The sequence below is a fragment of the Ochotona curzoniae genome, unplaced genomic scaffold, assembly GCF_017591425.1.
Source record: "Ochotona curzoniae isolate NIBS_2020 unplaced genomic scaffold, NIBS_Ocur_1.0 contig_2404, whole genome shotgun sequence".
Lineage (NCBI taxonomy): Eukaryota > Metazoa > Chordata > Mammalia > Lagomorpha > Ochotonidae > Ochotona > Ochotona curzoniae.
In genome coordinates, this window is record NW_024465451.1 from 12,261,635 (window position 1) to 12,283,978 (window position 22,344).

The 22,344-nt window shown below is 42.3% G+C and overlaps 1 protein-coding gene across 1 annotated transcript; it reads right to left on the minus strand.

Moving 5' to 3' along the window:
- Positions 1–7,547: 7,547 nt before the first annotated feature.
- On the minus strand, positions 7,548–8,495 carry LOC121152406 (olfactory receptor 2B6-like). The gene has a single exon (XM_040974471.1). The coding sequence runs from the start codon at positions 8,493–8,495 to the stop codon at positions 7,548–7,550; it is 948 nt and encodes a 315-aa protein (XP_040830405.1).
- Between the last annotated feature and the right edge of the window lie 13,849 nt (positions 8,496–22,344).

Below are 22,344 nucleotides of genomic sequence, written 5' to 3' on the forward strand. Positions count from 1 at the left end.
TCTCCTTTAGCTGCAGAAAGAGAGAAATGGACATTCTAGTGGCCAGGCTTCAAATGCATTTTCAGATATCAAGACCACTCAGTTCCTGGAAAATCCTGGGATTATTTGAATCCTGTTCATGATTTGTCACTACAGAGAACAAAGTCTACCTGGCATAAAAGTAAGTTTGGGTAGGGAAGGAAAATGGAAATATTTGGCTTCTTGGGCAAAACTGCTTTCTTGGAACTCTAAAGGTAACATTCCAACCTTCCATCAACCCAGCAAGGCCACCTGATTTCTGCCTTAGGAGCTGCCATCATGTCATATCTCAGGGCTCTTTTCCCTGAGCTTGTCTCTGGAGTCAGATGATGGATACCTGAAATACCTGAAACACCACTTCTTCTTCTCTGGAAACAAGGTTTCAGAACCACTTCTTACTTTTACTCACTATAGAGAAATAGGAGGAGTCTGCAATATGAGGGAAAATATATGGCTCCAAAATTATGTAAAGTTCTTAGAAAATTTTACATAGGCCCATGTTTCTTGGCTTTTTAAGGGTCTCTGAAAGTTTTCTTATGTATGATTTTTTAAAGATGTAGTTATTTTTATTAGAAATGCGGATATGCAGAGAAGAGGAGAGACAGAGAGGACGATCTGGTGTCCAATGATGGTTCACTCCCCAAGTGACCGCAACAGCCAGTGCTGCTCCGATCATAAGGAGTTCTTCCGAGTCTCCCACGTGGGTGCAGTGTCCCAAGGCTTTAGGACATCCTTGACTGCTTTCCCAGGCCACATGCAGGGAGCTGGATGGGAAGCAGGGCCTCTGGGATTAGAGCCAGTGGCCATATGGGATTCCGGCACTCGCAAGGCGAGGACTTTAACCACTATCCTATCGTGCCAGGCCCTCTTATGCATGATTTTATTCTAGGTCATGTTTCCCACTGATTCTAACTCTTTCTGAGTTTACCCACAGCAGAAGGAAGGGCTTTCTTGTATGATTCTATAACTGACTCCTCTTGCAGCAGAATGGTAGTTGTTTTCATCACCTAAAGTCATCTTTGAATCCCTTTGGTACCTTTGAATCCCTCCAGATTGATGGGGGTAATGATATGTATCCATTGCATTCTTGAGATTTCTGACTGGTAGGATGCCCACAGTATAGTTTATACACAGCATGGGCATTAGTCATAAAATATTCAAGAAGCACTGACTGAACATGTACTTATCAGACCTTGTTCTGGGATGAACACGAACAAGTGTAAGGTATATTCCTAATCCTCAAGGATCCTACAGCCTAGTTGGGGAAATCACAGAGTAGATGACAAAGTAATGTCCAATGTGATTGGCACTATCATGAAAATATGTGCAGTCACTCATAGCTCTGTACTAAGCACCATGGATGTAGACATAAAAATCTGTAGAGCACACAGTGAAGAAACAGATAAGCAATGGGAGGCAGCTAGGTAATGCATGCTATGACAGGAGTGAATTCCAGGTGTCACGAGGCTCCAAAAAAGGAGTAACGGTCATCCTTTCTGAGTCTGATTTCCCCAAGAACAGAATAACTGATATGAATAACATGGGGGGATCTGGAATTAGCCAAACAAGAACTCAGGGAAGAGTTTTGCTAACAGAAGAAGCATCAGATACAAAAACAAAACAAAAACAAAAACCTACAAATAAGGGAGAACTTTGTACAACCAGGAAACACAAAGAATAAAACATGAGAGCAACCTAGTCTGCACAGGGGTGGGAGGAATGAAAACCTTAGGATGATCTTTCTGAAAATCCTTCATGTGTCACAAAGATGACACTTGGGTGATCTCAAGAGGGGCAGTTGGGAAGAAAGCAAATTTCAGCTTAATAAATCAGTTTGCATTGATGAGGGCAGTCCACATATAGAGTCCTCTGTCCTGAAAGATAGTGAGCTTTCTGAACCTCACAAGAGAACTGAGCACAAACCAGACGACCGCATTGTATAGATGGTGGGGTAGGGAGGCCTCTGTTCCACTCAGATGGAAGAGTTGAGAAGCCGAGCTCCTCGCTCAACCCTTTGAGGGCCCCCACTCGGTCCTCTCTACCGTGCCCTCCTGGGCCTGGTCTGTGTTGTATCCAGACATTTTATGGTACCAAAAGACTGTGGCTTCCTGAAGGAGATGGAGTATGACCCACATGGTGATGATCTCCTCATAGAGCCTGACTCAGGATGAAGTGACTGGTGCATGCTCCACGTGGAATACCATCCCTCCTTCCTCTCGCTATACAGATTCACTTGGACCTGATGCTTGTGCCACAGTAGCAGTTTCTCAACAGGTAACCCCATTCACTCTGTTTTAAGCTGAGCAGAGTATGATGCTCAATGGAGAAATGGAGGAGCATATGTGGGGTGCGGGGAGAGAAGGGCTATGGATAACTGAATGGGCATCTGAAGGTCCGATTTATTTGACATTCTTTCCAACACCGTTAGCCTGGCCTGAGGCCATGGCAGAGAGGAATGTCAGGACTCATCATCCTATTGGCTACTTACTTCCCCTTCCGAGGCGAGGGTACTGTAACTCTTCCCAGTGTCAGTGTCTCACCCTAGCTTCCAACTCTCAAGCAGCTCTTTCCCAACCCCCATAACTAGTCATCCCTTCCTTTATCAGTGGTACTAATCCCTTGTCCTGAATCCTATGCCACAGATCCAAATCCTGATTAGTGGGACATTGTGGAGAGCCAATTTTCTCAGTTTCATAGCAACAGCCTTCACTTCCTTCCTCTTGTCTCTCACAAACTTAGGAACAGGTCCAAAAGGCAACGAGGGAGGGAGACTGAGAGAAACAGACAACTGTGCAAAGAGGAATCCATGAACTAAGAACCAAGGTCAGAGAGAAGAGCAAATGTAGGCCTGAAAGTCCTGGTGTGAATAGAAAGGAGTTGGAAGTAGGCAGGTGCCCAGTCAGAGACAGGAACAGGTGGGGAGCATCAGGCAGGGATGGCCCAGGTATGGAGACTGCATGGCTCAGGCCTACCGCTGTCCCTCCCCTTCTTACCTGGTGCAGGTTCTCCTTGAGGGATAAGTCAGGATCTTGCTGGGTCCTCTTTTATTGTTTTTCTTCCAATCCTCTGGTAGAGCATATCAGGCAGCTTCTTAATGAGTCTTCTGTGTCTTGGGATTCTCTAAACCCCACCAACGCCCTTCCAAGCACTGAGCATGTCTCTAACCCCCTCAGCTTGGCACCTGGGGCCTCCACACAGATGTCTCTTGACTCTTCCAACCTGATGCCCCTGCTCTCACCCCTCCTTATTATTCCACATCACAGTTCAGTGGAGGCAGATGTGTGAACATCAATTAGAGTAAGTCCATGTGTTGAGACATACAAGTGATGAATAGGGACCTTCCAAGAGGTGGAAGGTGAAGGCAGGGTTCCTTACCGCTCTCAAGAACCAAGTACCGCACTCCACACTTTCCATTATGTCCCGCTGTGTCCTGGCCTATGTTGTGTTCTGAAATCTTATGGTACCAAAAAAATGGTGAATTCTTTTTTTTATTCTAAAGATTTATTTACTTATATTGCAAAGTCAGTTATACGTAGAGTAGGAGAGAGAGAGAGGAAGATCTTCCATCCATTTCATTCCCCAAGTGGCCACAACAGCTGGAGCTGTGCCAAAGCCGGAGCCAGGAGCTTCTTCCAGGTCTCCCATGTGGGTGCGGGGTTCAAAGTCTTTGATCGTCTTTGACTGCTTTCCCAGCCACAAGCAGAGAGCTGGATGGGAAGCAGGCCTGCTGGGATTAGAACCGGTAGCCATATGGGATCCCAGTGTGTCCAAGGCTAGGACTTTAGTCACCAGGCTACCGCTCTGGGCCCAAGATGGTGAATTCTTAAGGAAAAGGAATATACTGGAAACAATGGTGACACTCTTCACAGAACCTGCCTCAAGATGAAACAACTGATCAATATCCACGAGGGAGCAAGCTGGTAGAACTGAGATCAACCTCTGCCTGGCACTTAGTAATGGTTGAATATTGGACAAGATACCTATCTCCCTGTACTTCAGTTTCCTAATCAGTAAAATGCCCCAATGATAGTATAGACTAGTTGTATGGATTAACTACAGTAAGATGGAAATCATATAGCAAGATTTACCTATGATTTATGCTTGATCTGACTCCCTATTGTGACATACATCAGATGATTGATCTGCTTGTCCTATCAACATTTTCAGAGTTAAACTTGGAGCAGGCCAGCACAACAAATTCTGATGTTCAATGGGGCAGGTACCTCATCGCTATGATTAGAGTTCACCCCAAGCAGACATGAGGGAGTTAGCCCTTGGATGATGTCACGTGGAACACCAGAAGTCACCTTCTACGACTGGAGATCATCGCCACTGGAGCAACATATTGGTACCACACAAGATGGCAAATAGTGTCATCTTATTTCAGACTCTGGCTGGCAGTGATTGCCTAGAGCCTGGGTTGTAACAAATTGTGCGCCACATCAAGACACTGAGGACGACTGCTGAGATTGATCAGGGCTCTCAACCTGGCAGACTACCGGGTGTGGATTAGAATCAGACAACTGGAACTCAAAGAATCTATGGTGTTGGTGCTGATTCCCCTCACATGGCCTGTTACAGACCTATTCAGATTTCTAATTCTTTCCAAGTCATTCCTGATAGTCTATGGAAATTTGTCTCTATATTCTATGTTGTTGGTTTGTTAATAGTACTTCTGTATTCATTTTTAAAATGTTCATTTATTTAAAAAGCAGAGTGACAGAGAAGAACGAACACACACACACACACCCCTTCAATTTTCTGTTTCACTCCCCCAAAGACCACCATGGCTGGGCTAGGCCAGAGTGAAACCAGAAGCCAGAAACCCCATATGGGTTTCCTGTGTGGTGGCAGGGGTTGAAACACCTAGACCATCTTCTGCTTTTCCGGGCACAGTAGCAAGGAGTAGAATCAGAAGTGGTATAGCTAGGACTTGAACCAGCATACCAACAATGGGATGCTGGCATCACAACTGGTAACTTAACCCACCGTGCGTGCCACATCACCAGTCCCGTATTAGGCTACTAACTTAAGAGCTTTCTTTTTTCTTTATATGAACATTTCCTTCTAGGCTGTCTTTAATGTATCCTGTTAGGGTTTGATATGCTGCGTCCTGCATTGTTGCTAAGATTCATTAATTAGCTCTAAGAGTTTTCATGTAGAATCTTTGTGGTTTTACTTTTAGTTTTGATTTTACATAGACAATTAGGTTACCTGCAAATATTGACAGTTTTACTTGTTTGTTTTGAGTCTTCTTTGTTGACTGGCTTACACTTTCAGTAACATTTGGAAATGAGCAGTAAGAACAAGCAGTGCTGTCTTAGGATTGGTTTTAGGGGAAAAGCACTTAGTGTTTTTACCAGTGTGTGTTATATAAGCTGAATGTTTTTGTAGATTTAAAAATCAGTGTGAAGAAGTTTCTTTCTGTTTTCAGTTTTCCGATTCCACGTATGTGTACCTGTGTTTGTTATGAAAGAATAGTCCAAACCACATGCATTTGAAATAATTTTGTGAGAGGTCTGATATGACAGCTAGTGGCTAAAATCCTCGCCTTGCATGTGCCAGGATCCCATATGGGTGACAGTTTGTGTCCCAGTTGCCATACTTCCCATCCAGCTCCCTGCTTGTGGGCTGGGAAAGCAGTAGAGGATGACCCAAAGCCTTGGGACCCTGCACTTGCATCGGAGACCCAGAAGAAGCTCCTGGATCCTGGCTTTGGATTGGCTCAGCTCTGACCATTGTGGCCACTTGAGGAGTGAACCATCATCGGACAGAAGATCTTCCTCTCTGTCTCTCTTTCTCTCTGCAAATCTGTTTTTCCAATAAAAAATCTTAAAAAAAAGAAAGAAAATATATGTATTAGCTTTTTTTCTTTCTCTCAAAGGGTCTCAAGACTAAGATGCAGACTGGATTCTTTAAAATCTTTTCCAGCCTGTCACTCTGTTTGTGAAGTTCTAGCTGATTGTTCAATTCAGGAGGTTGGAAAGCAGAAATTTTCATCTAGGTTGAACATGATTGGGGAACTTTTGAATAGCTCTATATGCAATGTTCGTGAATGAGTAAAGATGCAGATGAGAAGTGAAAGGAGAGGGAAGTTCAGGTGGAATAGCCTAGCTGCAGACCTGAAAAGTTAAGACCAGCCAGAGGAAGTGGAAATCTGGTGGGCCTGCTGACTGCTCTAACAAGGAAGCTTCACTGGTCCCAGCAGATTCTCCTTACGTGCCCCGCTAATGACTCCAGAGCAATTTTCCTAACAAGCCTCCCAAAACCCCATCAGAATGCCTTGCTGATCATTCTGTTTCTGTCTCCAGAAAATCAAGGTTGTTCTTTCCCCAGGGTTTGCCTCCTGAGAGGCTGTGGCCTCCAGGCAGTCCTCCTGGCATTGAGGACTCATTATTCTCGTCGCATTTCTAACAAACTCTTAACATTTACATCCCATTGCTGCTTGGGGAATGTCAAAGACTTTCTAGACTGGCAAACCCACCAAACTTAACTTTTGGAGAACATTATAACAAGCAAAGCACGTTATCAGCATTTATTTGTCTTCTATGTTTTCTTAACTTTTAGATGTTGTCTGGCTTACAGATAAATTTATTTCAAAGAACAACTAGAATATTTTATGAATTGAAACCTACAAGAAAGACATATAATAAAAACAGTTACCTTAAAAGATTAACCTTTTGCAATGTGATTTAATAGTTAACTGAAACTAGATGGGTAGAAATTTAATTTTCTTTGTTGACTGGCTATTGGTGTGTGTGTGTGTGTGTGTGTGTGTGTGTGTGAGAGAGAGAGAGAGAGAGAGAGAGAGAGAGAGAGAGAGAGGGAGAGCTGGGGCTCTCTGAGTATGTTATCACTTGTTACCATGAACATCAAATACCTATTTCCTGACTTTCCAAGGATTCTTAACATTAAAACAGATACATATAATCAATTATTATTAATCTAATGAAAAAGATAATCCAACTTTTAAATTTTATGATAAAGTTCCAAAGATTCTGGGATTTCCTCTACCCACTCCCTTAATCCCCTCCCCCACCCGCTGATACCTGCTACATGTTACAATAGTATTATTCTTCGTCAACAGTCATAAGTCCATAATTCTGCTGTTTAAGTATATCCTGACATTGCAGGCATGGAAAAAGGCAGAATCCACGATTGTCAAGATATATTTAACAGTTTCATTGGGAGCCCATCTTTGATCTGGAAGTAGAAATGTATAAAATTTAACTGTAGACTTGTGGGTGACACACTTGCAGACCTGCCCTAAGGAGAAGAATCTGCTAACCCGATGTACAATGATCAAAAGCAAAAGAAGAGACAGAGGCACAATGAATATGACCGAAGACTACCCTGCAAAGGAACAAGAGCCTTTGCCAACCTCAGGGTTCATAGCGGATAAAGAACTTTTAAAACTTGTTATAAAGCTTCTTATCAACAATGAGAAGCACATGCAAGAATTTAAGGAGTATATTACACAGAAAGTAGCAACACTGAAACAAAAAAAAGCCATGGTCCTAGTCCATTGCCTATTGAGTATCTTCACCCATTCTGATGAATTTGAGGAAAGCTTTCTTCACATCTTTGTTCCGGAGGCTGTAGATAATGGGGTTAAGAAAAGCAGAAATGACATTGTAGAACAGGGCCAACTTCTTGTCATCCTCTGGGGAGGCTTCAGAGCCAGGCCTCATATACATGATCATACATGGAATACAAAACATGGTGACCACAGTGATATGTGAAGCACAGGTGGAGAAGGCCTTGATCCGTCCTTGGGTGGAGCGAATCCTTAGAATAGCCATGAAGATGCGAATGTATGAGGCCAGGATGAGGGATAATGGGATAAGCAGCAATATGAAACCCAAGATGAAGTCTACTTGGTCATTAAGGGATGTGTCTGCACAAGCCAGCTTCAAGACAGCAGGAATTTCACAGAAGAAGTGGTTGATCTCATTGGGGCCACAGTAGGGAAGATTCATTGCAAAGACTGTGTAAACGAGGGCACAGATGAGACCGCAGAGGGCAGAGCTGACCACCAGTAGAACACACAGGGTTTGGCTCATCTTGACCCCATAGTGGAGTGGATAGCATATTGCAATGTATCTGTCGTAGGCCATGGCTGCAAAAATCCAGGTCTCAGTGATGCCCAAGGTCAGAAAAATGTACATCTGGATCACACACCCAATGTAAGAGATGGTCTTTCTTGTACTTACTAGATGAATCAGCATCTGGGGCACTGTGGTGGTGGCATAGCTGAGATCCAGGAGGGAGAGAATGCTGAGGAAGAAGTACATGGGTGTGTGGAGACATGCATCTATTCTGATTAGAGTGACAATGAGTCCGTTACCCAGGACTGTAAATGAGTAAATGAAGAGAAAGAGGAAGAAAAGGATCCAGTTGGTCTGGGGATTTCTGGAAAAGCCCAGTAGGATAAACTCAGTTACAGAGCTGTAATTTCTCCAGCCTTGTCTCTGCATGTTTCCTTCTGAGGAAAGAGGAAAACACAACATATTCCTGACTCCCTTGCAGTCTCAATGAGAATATGCAGTATCAAATCCCCAGATGTAGCCACCAAAACCCATACATGACCCTCTATGTACGAGGAGTGTCCTATCCAGATTAACCTAGTGTAACTCTAGGAACTTAATAGGAATTTTATAATTATTGGTTGTTTGTCAGTTGGTTTAACTAGCCCAGCGAAAATTCCCAGTGCTGTTGGTGAGAATAATACAGAAGAAAACATACATTTTGAAACATACACACACACACACACACACACACACCATAAACCAGTCAAAATGAGATATCTTAGAAAATGCAAAACATTGCACAGTAAACCAAAACATCCTTAACCTTGCTGTAGTTCCTATAATTGTTATTTTTAAATTTTGTTTATTTATTTATTTTTATTGGAACATTAGATATATAGAGAGGAGGACAGAGAGGAAGATCTTCATTCATTGATTCACTGAGCAGATCCAAAGCCAGGAAGAGCCTGGAGCTTCTTCTGGGTCTCCCATACGAGTACAGGGTGCCAAGGTTTCAGGTCATGCTCGACTGCTTTCCCAGGCCATAGACAGGGAGCTGGATAGGAAGCATGACTGCCAGAATACAAACTGGCACCCATATGGGACCCTGGTGCATCAAGGCGAGGACTTTAGCTGCTAAGCTACCACGCTGCAGCCCCTATAGTTTTAATTCTAAATATGAAGACACAATATGAAGGTGCTACAGGAGACTTTGTAAATGTAAAACAACCAAAAATCAGCTATTTTCTTTGCCTTGCTTATCTCTGATGCTGTATTTTTGAGAACCTACCCCCCAAAATTATGAAAAAAGAAAATTTCAGAAAATAACTTTTTCTGGGAGAAGGAGAGAATTTTTCACTAAAATACATTTTTTTCCTCTCACCTGCACCTTCCCAGCCCTACCTGCAGTAGTTACAATTGTAAAAGGTAAGTTGACATACAAAATGATGGCCTCAGAGACAAAATAATTGACACCTAGAGAAAATTGCTATTGCTCTAGCAGTTTTCAAAAAGATAGAACATATTTACCTGAAAATGAGGTGCCTGTGTCTCTGGAAAACTTTTCTTTAAAAATTAGTAAAGAGTTTTCCACCGCTCTGCTGTTCACATGAGAGCTGAATATTGGATGGTAGTGGATCTTCAGCTTAATCTGGACTCAGTCTTCCATCCCAGTTTGGAGGACCAGACAAGACAACACGTAACTGATCATACCTTTTCTCTTTCTTTATATCTTTTCTGGTTCTTAAATGATTAAGAGTGCCCATTGTTAGCGTGATGGTCTAGTGGCTAAAGTCCTCACCTTGAATGCACCAGGATCCCATATAGTACTAGTTCTAATCCCAGCAGCCCTGCTTCCCATCCAGCTCCCTACTTGTGACCTGGGAAAGCAGTCAAGGATGGCCCAAAGCTGTGGGACCCTGCACCAGTGTGGGAGACCTGGAGGAAATTCCTGGCTCCTGATTTCAGATTGGCGCGGCTCCAGCTGTTGCAGTCACTTGGGGAGTGAATTATTGGACGGAAAATCTTCCTCTCTGTCTCTCCTCTAGGTTTCTGACTTTGCAATAAAAATAAACAAATTTTTTTTAAAAAAAGAAGGCCTATTTTTATAAAATTGTCATTTTTATAAAGTAAGTTGTCCAATAACAGACAAATAGAAAATTAGAAAACAGGAATAAAACTTTCAGTCCAATGCTCTTTATCTTATTAAGCTGAAAGGTGTCTTTCATACTGTCAGATTTCATGTAGGGCTTAGTAGGATACAAATATAAATAAGCCTACTTTATTGGCCTGTGCATTCAAAAATTTTATTTAGTTTGTGAGAAGAGAGGAAAAGAAGGAAGAAGTTGGGGGGGGGGCGGGAGAGAAAGATTTCCCTACCTACTGGTTCATTCCCTAAATGTCCATGCTATCCAGAGTTGGTTCAGCGCAAATCCAGAAATTGTCACCTCAGACCTGGTCTCCCACCTGGAGAGAGCAGCCCAACTAATGAGTCACCACTTGTCTCACAGGGTGCACATCATCTTAACCATCACATCAAATACTTGCTCCTTCACAACTTCACAGAGCAGGAAATACATACTGCCCAACATTGTGAATTGTCAGTATTTCTCATAGAAAGCCCAAAACTTTCGATCAGAATTTCAGTTGACCATGTCATAGCAAATGAAGGAGTTAAAAATCTATGAATTTTGTTATCTATCAATTTGACTTAAAATACAGTCCATGAAGCCACAGACGTGCTTAGACTCAAAGGGTTGAGGAATATGATGTCATTGCTAAAGTTAAAGACAACATGCCATAGTGTAGGAATTAGTCATGTTTTAACTGGAATTCTCACTCTAAGTATATAACCCAGGTTTTAAGTACTAGCTATATATTAATTGCTTTGAACTGTGTCTCCATTCGGATTTCTTCTTTAAATTCACCTTTCTGGCTGCCTACTTGATCCCCATCTCCATTGGGTAATCTAATACAAAGTTCATCTTAACATTTCCAAAATCAAACTTCCAATTTCCTTCTTCAAGCCTGTTCCTCTCACAATGAACATCCATTTCTGTGGCTATTACCTTTGAGGTAGCTAAATTTTAAAAATAAATGCCATTCTAGAAATCTTAAAACTTTTCTCCTTTAGCCAACTCAACGGGAACAATACATTAGCAAATATTTTTCATTCTGTTTCAGATATACTCCAGAAAAGATCACTGCCCACCTGCTTCACTTTCACACTCATCCAAACCATCATCTCTCTAGGTAGAAATGTGGCAACATCTCCTACACAGTCCCATGGCTTCCACTTTCTTTCCCCCTTTTCTAAGCATAGACACTACAGTGATTCTGTTAAAATTGGGCCAGAACATATAAAACTTCTCATCAAAACCTTCTCTTTGCTCGCCGCACCTCAAGGGCTTCCGGTGTCATTCAAAGGAAAAGCCAAAGTCCTGATGTGGGTTTTCAAGCCTGCCATCACTGCCCTGATCTGCTTCCTTCTTTTCACCTCTTGCTTGGTTGACTCCATCCGTATCATCTGCTGTTGCTCCTCAGGCAAGGTATCCTTCCATGTCAGACCTTTTGCACTTCTTAGTTCCACTGCTGGAAGTTATCTTTCCTGATAATCTTAATGAGTCACACTCTCCTCTCCTTCAAGTATTTGCTTAATTGTTATCTTTTTAGGAAAGATGTGAGTCTTCCCTGACCTTTTTTGTTTGAAATGGGAAGATCCCCTATTCCCTATTGCTACCCCTATTTTATCTTTCCTCTTTGCAATGTACAGTTTAGTTTTAAAATATTTTAGTTTCTTCCAACAAGAATGCAGGGATGCTTCTGTTCTTGACTCATTGTGTATCATCAGATATAAAACTGCTCTCAGAATATATTGTATATAGGGCCTGGCACAGTGGCCTAGTGGCTAAAGTCCTCTCCTTGAATGCACCAGGATCCCATATGGGTGCCAGTTCTAATCCCAGCAGCTCTGCTTCCCATCCAGCTCCCTACTTGTGACCTGGGAAGGCAGTTGAGGATGGCCCAAAGCCGTGGGACCCTGCACTCATGTGGGAGACCTGGGGAAGTTCCTGGCTCCTGGCCTCAGATTGGCGCAGCTCCAGCTGTTGCAGTCACTTGGGGAGTGAATCATCGGACAGAAGATCTTCCTCTCTGTCTCTCCTTCTCTCTGTACACCTGACTTTGCAATAAAAAAAATAAATCTTTTTAAAAAGAGAGAAAGAATATGTTGAGTATTGACAAGTAAATGAACCATATTGGAGCTCTGACCCGTTAGGTAACAGCCACTGGTGTTGCTGGAGGAGGAGCTATCCTTGGTGCTGAATCAGTTGTGTCTAAGGCTGCTTTTGTCCTCTAGCAAGAGTTGAGAAATTGCGGCAGATGATGAGTGTCTCACAAAGTCTAAAATTCAGTTTTTAGCATCTGGTTCTTTACAAGAAAGGATTGTTGAGTGAAGCAAATAACAAGGGAACTCATTCACATCCTGTGTACTCTCACAAAGCTGTGGTCTGTGAGAGAGGGTGTGTCTGGGAGACTGAATGGATTTAAAGTAAAAATAAAGTATGTCTGAAATACAGCTGTGCCACTTATTAACAGCATAAATTGAAAAAATTCATTGACTTTATAAAACTTATACTTCATTATCAGTAAAAGTAAGCACACACACATGTTGAGGGGTTTTTGAAGATAAAATTAAATTTAGGTACCTAGTACTAGAGCAATAAACATGTTATTATTACTACTGCTAATAAGTTACTCCTCCAGTTGAAATGTTCTTCTCTCTCCTTTTAGGTGAATCCAGTCATTGAAGCCTTTGTGATTCCTGCCACACTTCATCAGGGCTCTGGTTTCACCTTGAGGAATTTCTAGCACTACCTACGCCTATTTGATACTCATTGATGAGTGGAGTTATTTAAAGATACAACACCATATCTTAACCTTTTTATTTCCACTTTCTAGTATAGGGAATGAATAGAGGTTAACCGACATTTGACTAATAACTCTATGGATTTGTTCCAATGATATAAGAGTGAATTAGCTATAAGAATGGACTCTCAAACCAAAGATGTCTCCAGGAATTTGTTTCAAAACTATGTCTCCTTTCTTGAAGATGTCTACCTAGTTTATCCAGTCATGATACAACCAAAATTCTCTTCTCAGAAATTGTTAACAGATGAACAAGTTAGGTGGAAAGCAGGAGAGACAAAAACAGGAACATAGAGACAGTCCTTGTATTTCTCATATGTACTCCTTTTCCAGTTTGTGTAGCTTGAAGTGGCATGAAAGAGAGTAATGGGGCAGGAGTAGAATCCATATTCATTGAATACTTAGTATGAGCCAGTTGCTTATGTCAGGATAACAGTTAAGAGCATGGACGCTAGAATCAGACCTGACTCTAATTCTAACTCCGTTGCTAACTAATAGAGTGACCTTGGGCAAGTTACCTAATATCCTTTTCCAGAAACCAGCAATGACAGCAGTAGCCATCTCAAGAGATCGTTACTGAATATTAACTGAAATAGTACATCTAACGTTGTTTAACCCTGTGTCTGTGGAGTAGACAGTGTTTAAGAATGAGCGGTTATTATTACCACAGTACTTTATCTTCACAACAAATTATTTCAAACATTCCAACTTTGAAGAAGAAAGAAAAGTCAGAGTTGGAGTAAATAAATGACACTCAAGACGGTTCACAGTTGTTCAGCACATAGTCTGGACCTTTCTCCTATGACCTTTTCCACTGGACCCTGTTATAGTTTTCACTGGCATCACTGACTGACCTTCTCAGGTGCCTGGTTTTGTTCATCATGCACCTTAGGAAGCTCCCAGCCCTGATCCAAGATCCAATACACAGGCTTCCTTCATATCCACATCCTGCAGCTTCCTTGAGCAGTTTCAGCAGCCATATTCCGGCTACAAGAAGACTCCATTTCAGTCATTACTTGGGAGTTTTCACATGTAAGCAGCTCTGTGGGAATTACCTTGATTGGGGTATAAATGAGTCTCCTGGGTGTTAGGGATCACAGAGTCCCTAAGAGTATGGCCAAATAGGATCCCAGCACCACCTCAGGGGCATTCCAATCCTGATGGGGATCCAGCAATGAGGGAGCTAGCAAGATGGAGAGAAGTATGCAGTGTGACTCCAAGCAATCCTAAGACTCTGGAGAGCTAGAACTGCAGAAATAAATGTGGCAACTGATCCTTTAACATGGGTCCCCCTTTCAATAAGTAGAGGCGAGTGTACAATACAAGAACCCAAACTCTAGCTATTCTGCCGCTTTATCTGAACTTCATTTGGGGTTTCCATAAAAAATAATATGAGAACTTGAAATAACCTAAACCCTGCCTTTTCAAACTTACATTGTAGAGTTGAAAGGAAATTGAGTCAGTTTGGTTAATGATATTGGAATAAAGGACAGTTGGAGGCTGCTATGGCTTGCATATACTTTTCTCCTCATGTGCTCAGTGTGGTTAGTTGTTGGGGGCACTGACCATTTCCTGCCCTGTGATTGGCCCTTTGCCCTGATTGGTGTGCCTTGGTTCTCTTTAAGTTGATTGGTCAAGTTTGACAGTTAAGCGGGGGGCTTGGCGGGGGAGGGGCTGGAGCCTAACGGTCATAACGGTCATAACGGTGGCAACGGAGTTAACGGACACAACGGAAGATCAGAAAAAAGCGCCTTGGAGACTCTCTCAAGTGTCGGGTGATTTCTTCCGCGGGACGGGAGGACCCCCGATATTTGGTGCCGTGACTCGGATAGAATATAATTGGTACCGTGACTCGGATAGAATATATCTGGTGCTGTGAATCGGATAGAAGTCAGCTGGTGAACGCCAGGAAGGTAAGCTGAGCAGATCGCTCAGGGAGCCGCTTAGAGCGGGGAATTAGTTTACAACTGAGCTTTTTGCTCAGGAAGCCGCAGCAGCAGGGGGCCCATTTAAGCTGAGGTTTCAGGTTACCTCAGGGAGCCGCTGATAGCAGCGGGGACGTGCACGTCAAGTTCGCCGATTAGCGATGAGCCAAGTTCGCAGGGTAGCGACGAGTCGAGTTAGTCAAGTTCGCAGGTAGCGACGAGTCAAGTTAGTCAAGTTCGCGGGTAGCTACCATTAAAGCTGGGTTTTGCGACTATTCAGATTCATTCAGGATCGCGGTTTGCCGCCATTCACGATCGTGGTTTACCGCCATTCAGGATTGCGATCTAGCGCCCATTCAAGTTCGCAGTTAACGATCAATTTTGCGATTTGACAATCGGTCAAGTTTGCAGGTTAGCGGCGATCAGAGATGTTAAAAATATGGCCAATTTAACTTTTTCAGTGCACATGCAACCTTTATTGCAGAAACTGCTGACAGTGCTATTGTTTGTTGCAAACGTGTGCAGAGATGGCTTTGGTTTCGGAAGGAGGATCTTTTGATCCGCCACAATGGGCATACTTAGGCAGGAGAATTTAGCTTAGGGCATAACAGCAGAGCCCATCCCTCCAGGAATGGTCAGTTGGGGACATGATTAATCTTTCCTGACTGATGGCACTGATAAATTCAAAGGACTTTACAGAAGGTAGAAAGTCCTATGAAACGCAAAAAAAAAAAAAATCCAGAATGGAGGTTAAAAGAACTCATAAATGATTTCAACAGGATATTGGTAACAATTGGATCAAACCAGATTTTGGATGGCCATTCTGCTGCCGAACGCCACACTGTTGGCGCAGGCCCCTGCAAAGATTGGGTGATGTGGAAGGATGTTTTAACAAAACAATGGATGGGCCCGCATCCTGTCTTACGACGGACGCGAGGAGCGGTTTGTGTTTTTCCGCAGGATTCTGATGGACCAGTGTGGGTGCCAGAACGTTTGACGCGAGTGATAAGAAAGCTGGAGCAAGATGAACCTGTGGACCTGGTGGATGCTGACCAGCCTGATGTTCATTCAGATACCGAGAGGAGACAGCCAGAATCTCCAGCTAAAACTGCACCATAAAAGGTGTGCAGCAAATATTGACTCGCTGTCTAGGGCCTTGGAAATGGCCCCCAGAATGGACTGCTGTCAAAGTACTGTGACTCCTAAAAGAGTAGCACCTGATCTTGCTGTGACCAATTTATTTCCTACCTGTTCAAATTCTGCCTTTGTGGGGTATAACTATACACATGGTAACCCTGTTCAATCTGTTTCTGCTCAGTCTTGGAATGTCTGGGTACTTTGCACTAATAGGGGTGGGTGTTCAGATATATCAGCTTTTGCATTTATTGATAAGGTAGTGATAAGAAATTGTAATTATAATAGTAATAGTTCTAGAATATGGGAAGAAAATGTTAAAGTTAATTGTAGTTGTTATGTTATCTATAATGCTATTTGTGTATGTGTACAAGCTCCATTTATGTTTATTGTTTCCATGAGTGCTAATGTTACCCTTTTGAATTGCTCTGTAGTTAAGTGAGCCCTTAACCAGTGTTGGAATGGCTCTGGCATTGTGGTGCTGGTATGCATTCCACAACTTATTTCCATCATATGGGGACCTCTTGTGTGCTTAGTCTACCTGGAATGTGTGTCACTCCCTCTATTGTCACCAATGGTTCCCGAGCACTGAATTTGTCCAGAGAGTTATCCGCTATGCTATCCCCTAGTGGAAGCTGGTCCATACGATTCGATAATTTGACATAGGAACTAAGATCCCAAATTATAGCCATAAATAGCACAAAAGTAGAGATTGCCACAGTAAAGCAATGGACAAATTGCATACTAAAGGATCTTTCCTTTGCACACCAATGGGCTGGTATAGTAGCCCTGGGCCTTATATCATTCTTTGGGGTCTGTGGATGCTTCATCCTTGAGCACAGCGTCAGCAGCAGTAACAGCAGCTGCTAGTGCAAGCTGTGCTTGCCCTTCACAACAGATAATCCCTAAAAGTCTGGCTAGGCATGCTGGACCGGTAGCCAGAGACGGGTAAGTATCCGATATGGCTTCACCAACCTAAGACAGGTGCCACGTTCCTAGCCACGTGGTTAGCCCATGATGGGTAAGGGGAGCCTGAACTCGGAACACCTAAGACAGGCACGGTCCCTTGCTTAATAAAACAAGAAGGGGGAGCTGTTGGGGGCACTGACCATTTCCTGCCCTGTGATTGGCCCTTTGCCCTGATTGGTGTGCCTTGGTTCTCTTTAAGTTGATTGGTCAAGTTTGACAGTTAAGCGGGGGGCTTGGCGGGGGAGGGGCTGGAGCCTAACGGTCATAACGGTCATAACGGTGACAACGGAGTTAACGGACACAACGGAAGATCAGAAAAAAGCGCCTTGGAGACTCTCTCAAGTGTCGGGTGATTTCTTCCGCGGGACGGGAGGACCCCCGATAGTTAGTCCCCAGTATGATTGAGGAGAGCTGATGAAAGCTTTTGTAGATGCGACTTAGTGGAAGATGGTTCCATCATTGGAGCCACTCCTCTTGGAAGGGATTAACGGAACTCTGGCAAATTTCAGGAGGATGGGTTGTCATAGAAAAAAAAAAAAGACTAACAATTTCCCAGTATCTGGCCTCCTGTATTGCCTACATAATATTTTCTGCACATGAACATTTCCCATCCCACTTCTCTCTCCCGTGTTGTAATATATTCAAGGGGCCCTAAACAGATGTTAAACAAATAGGAACATCAGTCTCTGGCTTTCACATCTGGAACTGTGAATTGAATAAAGTCTCATGACTTATTATCAAATATTTGGTGCAGCAACAGAAAATAGACCCAATATGAATGCTCGTAAAGTAATCCAATCCGTGAGAATTGTTAGGTCTTATTCACCAAGTATAGTGGGATGAGGAAAGGGAGTTAAGGTAGGACAGAAATAATGATGCTGAACGTTGACTACGCTGGGTGTGGGACATTAGCTGCTTTGGGCCACTGGGAGAATGGTGATGGCCTCTGCTAAAGTCAGGAATCCAAGAAGAATGCAGATTTCCTTTCAGATACACTGAATTTGAGCTGAGACACTGAGATGCCAGCCAAGAAGGTGGACAAAGATGCACGCTCATTAAATTCAATATTACAGAGGCATGAGATTTATTATACCAGATGCCAATATTCAATCAGAATCAACTTTCCTTGCTTGAAATTTCCCTGCATGTTGCCTCTCCCCACCCTCATCACTCGTATTGCTGATATCTGTGATACTGGTTGTTAAACTGGAGATCTTCATTCTGACTCAGAGCCGAGGTGGTTCTACAGTCAGTAGTTCTCATTTATAGCTAGACCTAAGGGAAAGCAGCTTTCTCTTTTCAGACAGTTCATAATTTAGAACTGTCTACACACCTGTCCTTCCCAAGAAGGAATCTCACTTCACGTCTCCAGATTTAGTATGTCTTCTATTAAGATAGCACTTATCCCTGGGGTAGAGTTGAGGAAAATATTTTTACAACCTGAGACATCTAGTTTCATAGTACTTCAAAGAATTCAAGAAGATATGATCAAAAAAGAGGCTTCAGAGCTGAATCCTAGAGAGAAGAAAAGTTAGAGTGAAGACTTTAAAGCTACAGCATGTTCCATGCCATAAAAAGGAATGCTTCACATAAGTATTTGACACTGTAACTCTGCTTTTATACCAATTCACATCAATACAGTCATCCTTAGCTCCTGATTTTAGTTTTTATCATGAGTGGGATAGAATCTCAAAAACCAAATTGAAATAGGTTACGGAGAACATCATTTATATTTCAGACTTCTCTAAATTTTATATAGCATAATAGGAAACAATTTTCAAGAAGTAGCATAGTCATTTCTTTCCAAATCAAGCGATAAGTGCAAGTTAGGAGTCAGATGTAAAGGATTTGTAAGCTTAAAAAAAGTGCATGTCACTCACCTGGATTCTCTTGCTAACTGTGTTGCTGTTATTGTTAGACCCTACCATCAATGAAAGTGCAAGGGGTAGGGGAAAAAATAGATTTTACAGACTATTCTTTATGTGCCACCTTTTTTTTTTAACCCTTAGCTCAATTCAACTTACTTCAAATATTATTTACATAAGTTGTAATATATAGGGCCTGGTGTGATGACTCAGTGGCCAAAATCTCACCTTGTACATGCTGGGATCCCATTTGAGCACCAGTTTGTGTCCCAGTTGATTCACTTCCCATCCAGCTCCCTGATTGTGCCCTGGGAAAGCAGTTGAAGATGACCCAAAGCTTTGGGACCCTACACTTGTGTGGGAGACCTGGAGGAAGCTCCTGGCTCCTAGCTTTGGATCAGCTTAGTTCCAGCTATTGTAGCCATTTGGGGAGTGGACAAACAGATGGGAAATCTTTCTCTGTCTCTCCTCTCTTCGTAAATCTGATCTGCCTTTCCAATAAGAATAAATGAATATTTTACAAATATATAATCAAAGCCAACAGACTTAAGGCAAAAATTGTGGAAATTCATAGTGGCATGGCGACAACTGCAATACATGGAGCCACAAAGTTTCAAAACAGTGAAATTCCGCAGAGTATGTTAATTGAATGCAATGGAATTAATTCAAAATCAGCAAAAGAATAACAACACAACAGCCCCAAATGTTGGAATTTGGACAATACATTCTGAATAACTCCTATGCCAACGAGAAAAATCATAACAAAAATCAGAACATATTTTGAACTAATAGTGAAAATTGATACAGGAACATGGAAAAAAGCCCAATCACATCCACAAGTTGGTTTAGTCAAAGGGTAATTTGCACCAACAATGAATCCTTGTGAAGTTAAAATATTGGTGGGCTAGAGCACTTATCAGTTTGTGAGTGTGTTTGTGACTGTTTTCATAAGTTATTTTAGGGAATGTTTGCAGTGGTCTAATTCTGGTCGCTAAAGGGTACAAAAAGTTTTGAGTATTTGACTTATTTAATAAAAAGTGTCACTTGTGCCCCCCCCAAAAAAAGCCCAATCAAATAAGAGTGGAAAGATGATAGTGAGAATGGAGAGTATCATTCTGCTTTGGACATTGCTCTGTGTTTATTAGACACTAATATACATCAGTATAAAAAAGGGAAATCAATGAAACCCAAACTTTTCTAAAGGTTCAATAATAATGTCAGGTTTCTAATTGATAAAGATAAAAACAGAGAGAACACAAGTTATGAATTTCAGGAATAAAGATGAGCTGTCACAAGGCTATGAAGATATTAAAAGAATAACAAAGAGGCAAGCATTGTGGCACATCAGGCTAGGCAGTCTCTTGCCACACTGGAACCTTCTATGAGTACTAGCTGGAGTCTTGACTACTCCACTTCCGATCTAGTTCCAGCTCAAGTGCTTGTGCCCCTGCCACTCACATGAGACACAGTCTGGATTCTTGGATTTGACCTGGACCAGTCCCAGCCATTGTGGCCACTTGAAGAGTGAGCCAGCAGACAGACGTTCTCTCATTCCCTGTCTCTTTCTCTGTGCCTTTTAAGTAAATACATAAATAAATATTTAACAAAATGGCAAGAGTTAATGAATAACTTCATGTCAACAAAATCAACAACTAGATAAAATAGATGCTGAAAATGCAACTTTAAATGACCAGAAGGGAAGAACAGGAAGCTTCATCATGTGCTTAAAATCATATACATAAAATACATGGAATCCAGTTTCTTTCCATGTCTGCTTCTCTTTATAAAACTACATTTTAAGGCTTTAAATTGTACATATAATATATAATTATATATGGAATCCTTATCAAGTGTAATGCATCTCTAATAAAATACAGCAGTTTTGATTTTGAAAATGACCATGAGAAGAAACAGAACATCTAGATAGTTCTGTGTATCTATAGTAGTCAGGATTCACCAGAGAAACAGACTGCTAGAATATGAATAAGTAGACATGAAAAATGTAGTATGGGAATCTACTGATGCACCTGCAGAACTACAAAGTCCCATGACATGGTATCTTCTTGCTGATGATCCAGAAAGAGTGGAAGCAAACTTCTGTTTCCGTCAAGGACCTAAACCAGGGAAACCGATGGTTTAACATTCACCCTAAGAATGAAGACCCGAGAACCAGAATAGGGGCGCTGGCATTGTTCTGAGTCTCCAGATGTGAAGGCCTAGGCACCGGAACCTCAAAGCTCAGAGGTAGAAGATGGGTAGTGTTTTGGCATGAGATGAAAGCAAGACTACCCACCTGTCCTTTGACTTTGTGTTATATTGGGATCCTCAATGGATCGGATGCTGCCCATCCACACTGGTGAGGGTGGGTGTTTTTTGTTTGTCTGTTGTTTTATAGGGAAAAAAGGTGGGGATGCAGAGTCTAGTCAAACAGGCCAAACCCAATGTGATCATAACACTGCTCTGACTTCTCTTCCTTCTCCTCCAGTGCCGCAGAGGTCAACCTGGCAGCCAGGGCTGCAGAGTCGAGGGCAACAGACTCAGCCATGCTCCTCCAGTGGCACGCTGGCCAGCTTGCTGATGGCCTGTGCGATCACATCATCAATGCTAAGTCAGTTGTTGTCCACCTCAACGCCCACGCTCTCCAGGATCTTCTTGATGTCCTTGGCTCTGGGCGAGGTACTGTCCGAAGGAGTGGCCAGCAGGTAGAGGTGCCCTAGTGCATAATGGCCGCAGCTTCAGGGTGGAGTTTCTTTTTTGGGGGAGATAATTTAAAAAAATTTTTTTTTGTATTAATTACATTGCATTATGTGAGACAGTTTTATAGACACAGGGATTTCCCCCATTTTTCCCCAAACCACCCCCCCCCACCATGGTGGATTCCTCCACCTTGTTGCATTACCACAGTTCAAGTTCAGTTGAGATTATTTCATTGTAAGCATCTACCAAGCATAAAGTCCAGCATCTTATTGTCCAGATAAGTTCAACGGCTTGTTGGGGAGACCATCTCTGGTCTGAAGGTAGAGCCGACAGAGTATCATCCTGATCAATTACAAGCCCCGACATTACATCGGCAACAATTTATAACGTTATGGAATTAGTTGACATGGTATTGAGTAACCAATATGTTAAAAGAGAGAAAAAAAAAGAATGCAAGTTCTTAACCACATCCTGTGATTTCTTCATTGACACTTCAATTTTAGTTTATATACAACCGGGTTCTATACACTTTAAAATGGCTATAGATTACTATTCAGCTGTCTCATGTCTATTTTAATTTTAGTATTTAGCATTTTATAGTGTTTAAGCATGATTTTATCAAACCTGGATGTTTTTCGGGAAGTCTAACTCTATAACTCTTACAAGACATATGTCAACAGTTTAGGTGAACAGTTTTAGGAGGGGTGTGTAGATAAATCTTCAATACCCTAGTGAGGAGTAACTAATCTTTGTGTCCCACCCAGTGAGTTATAAGTGCATCCC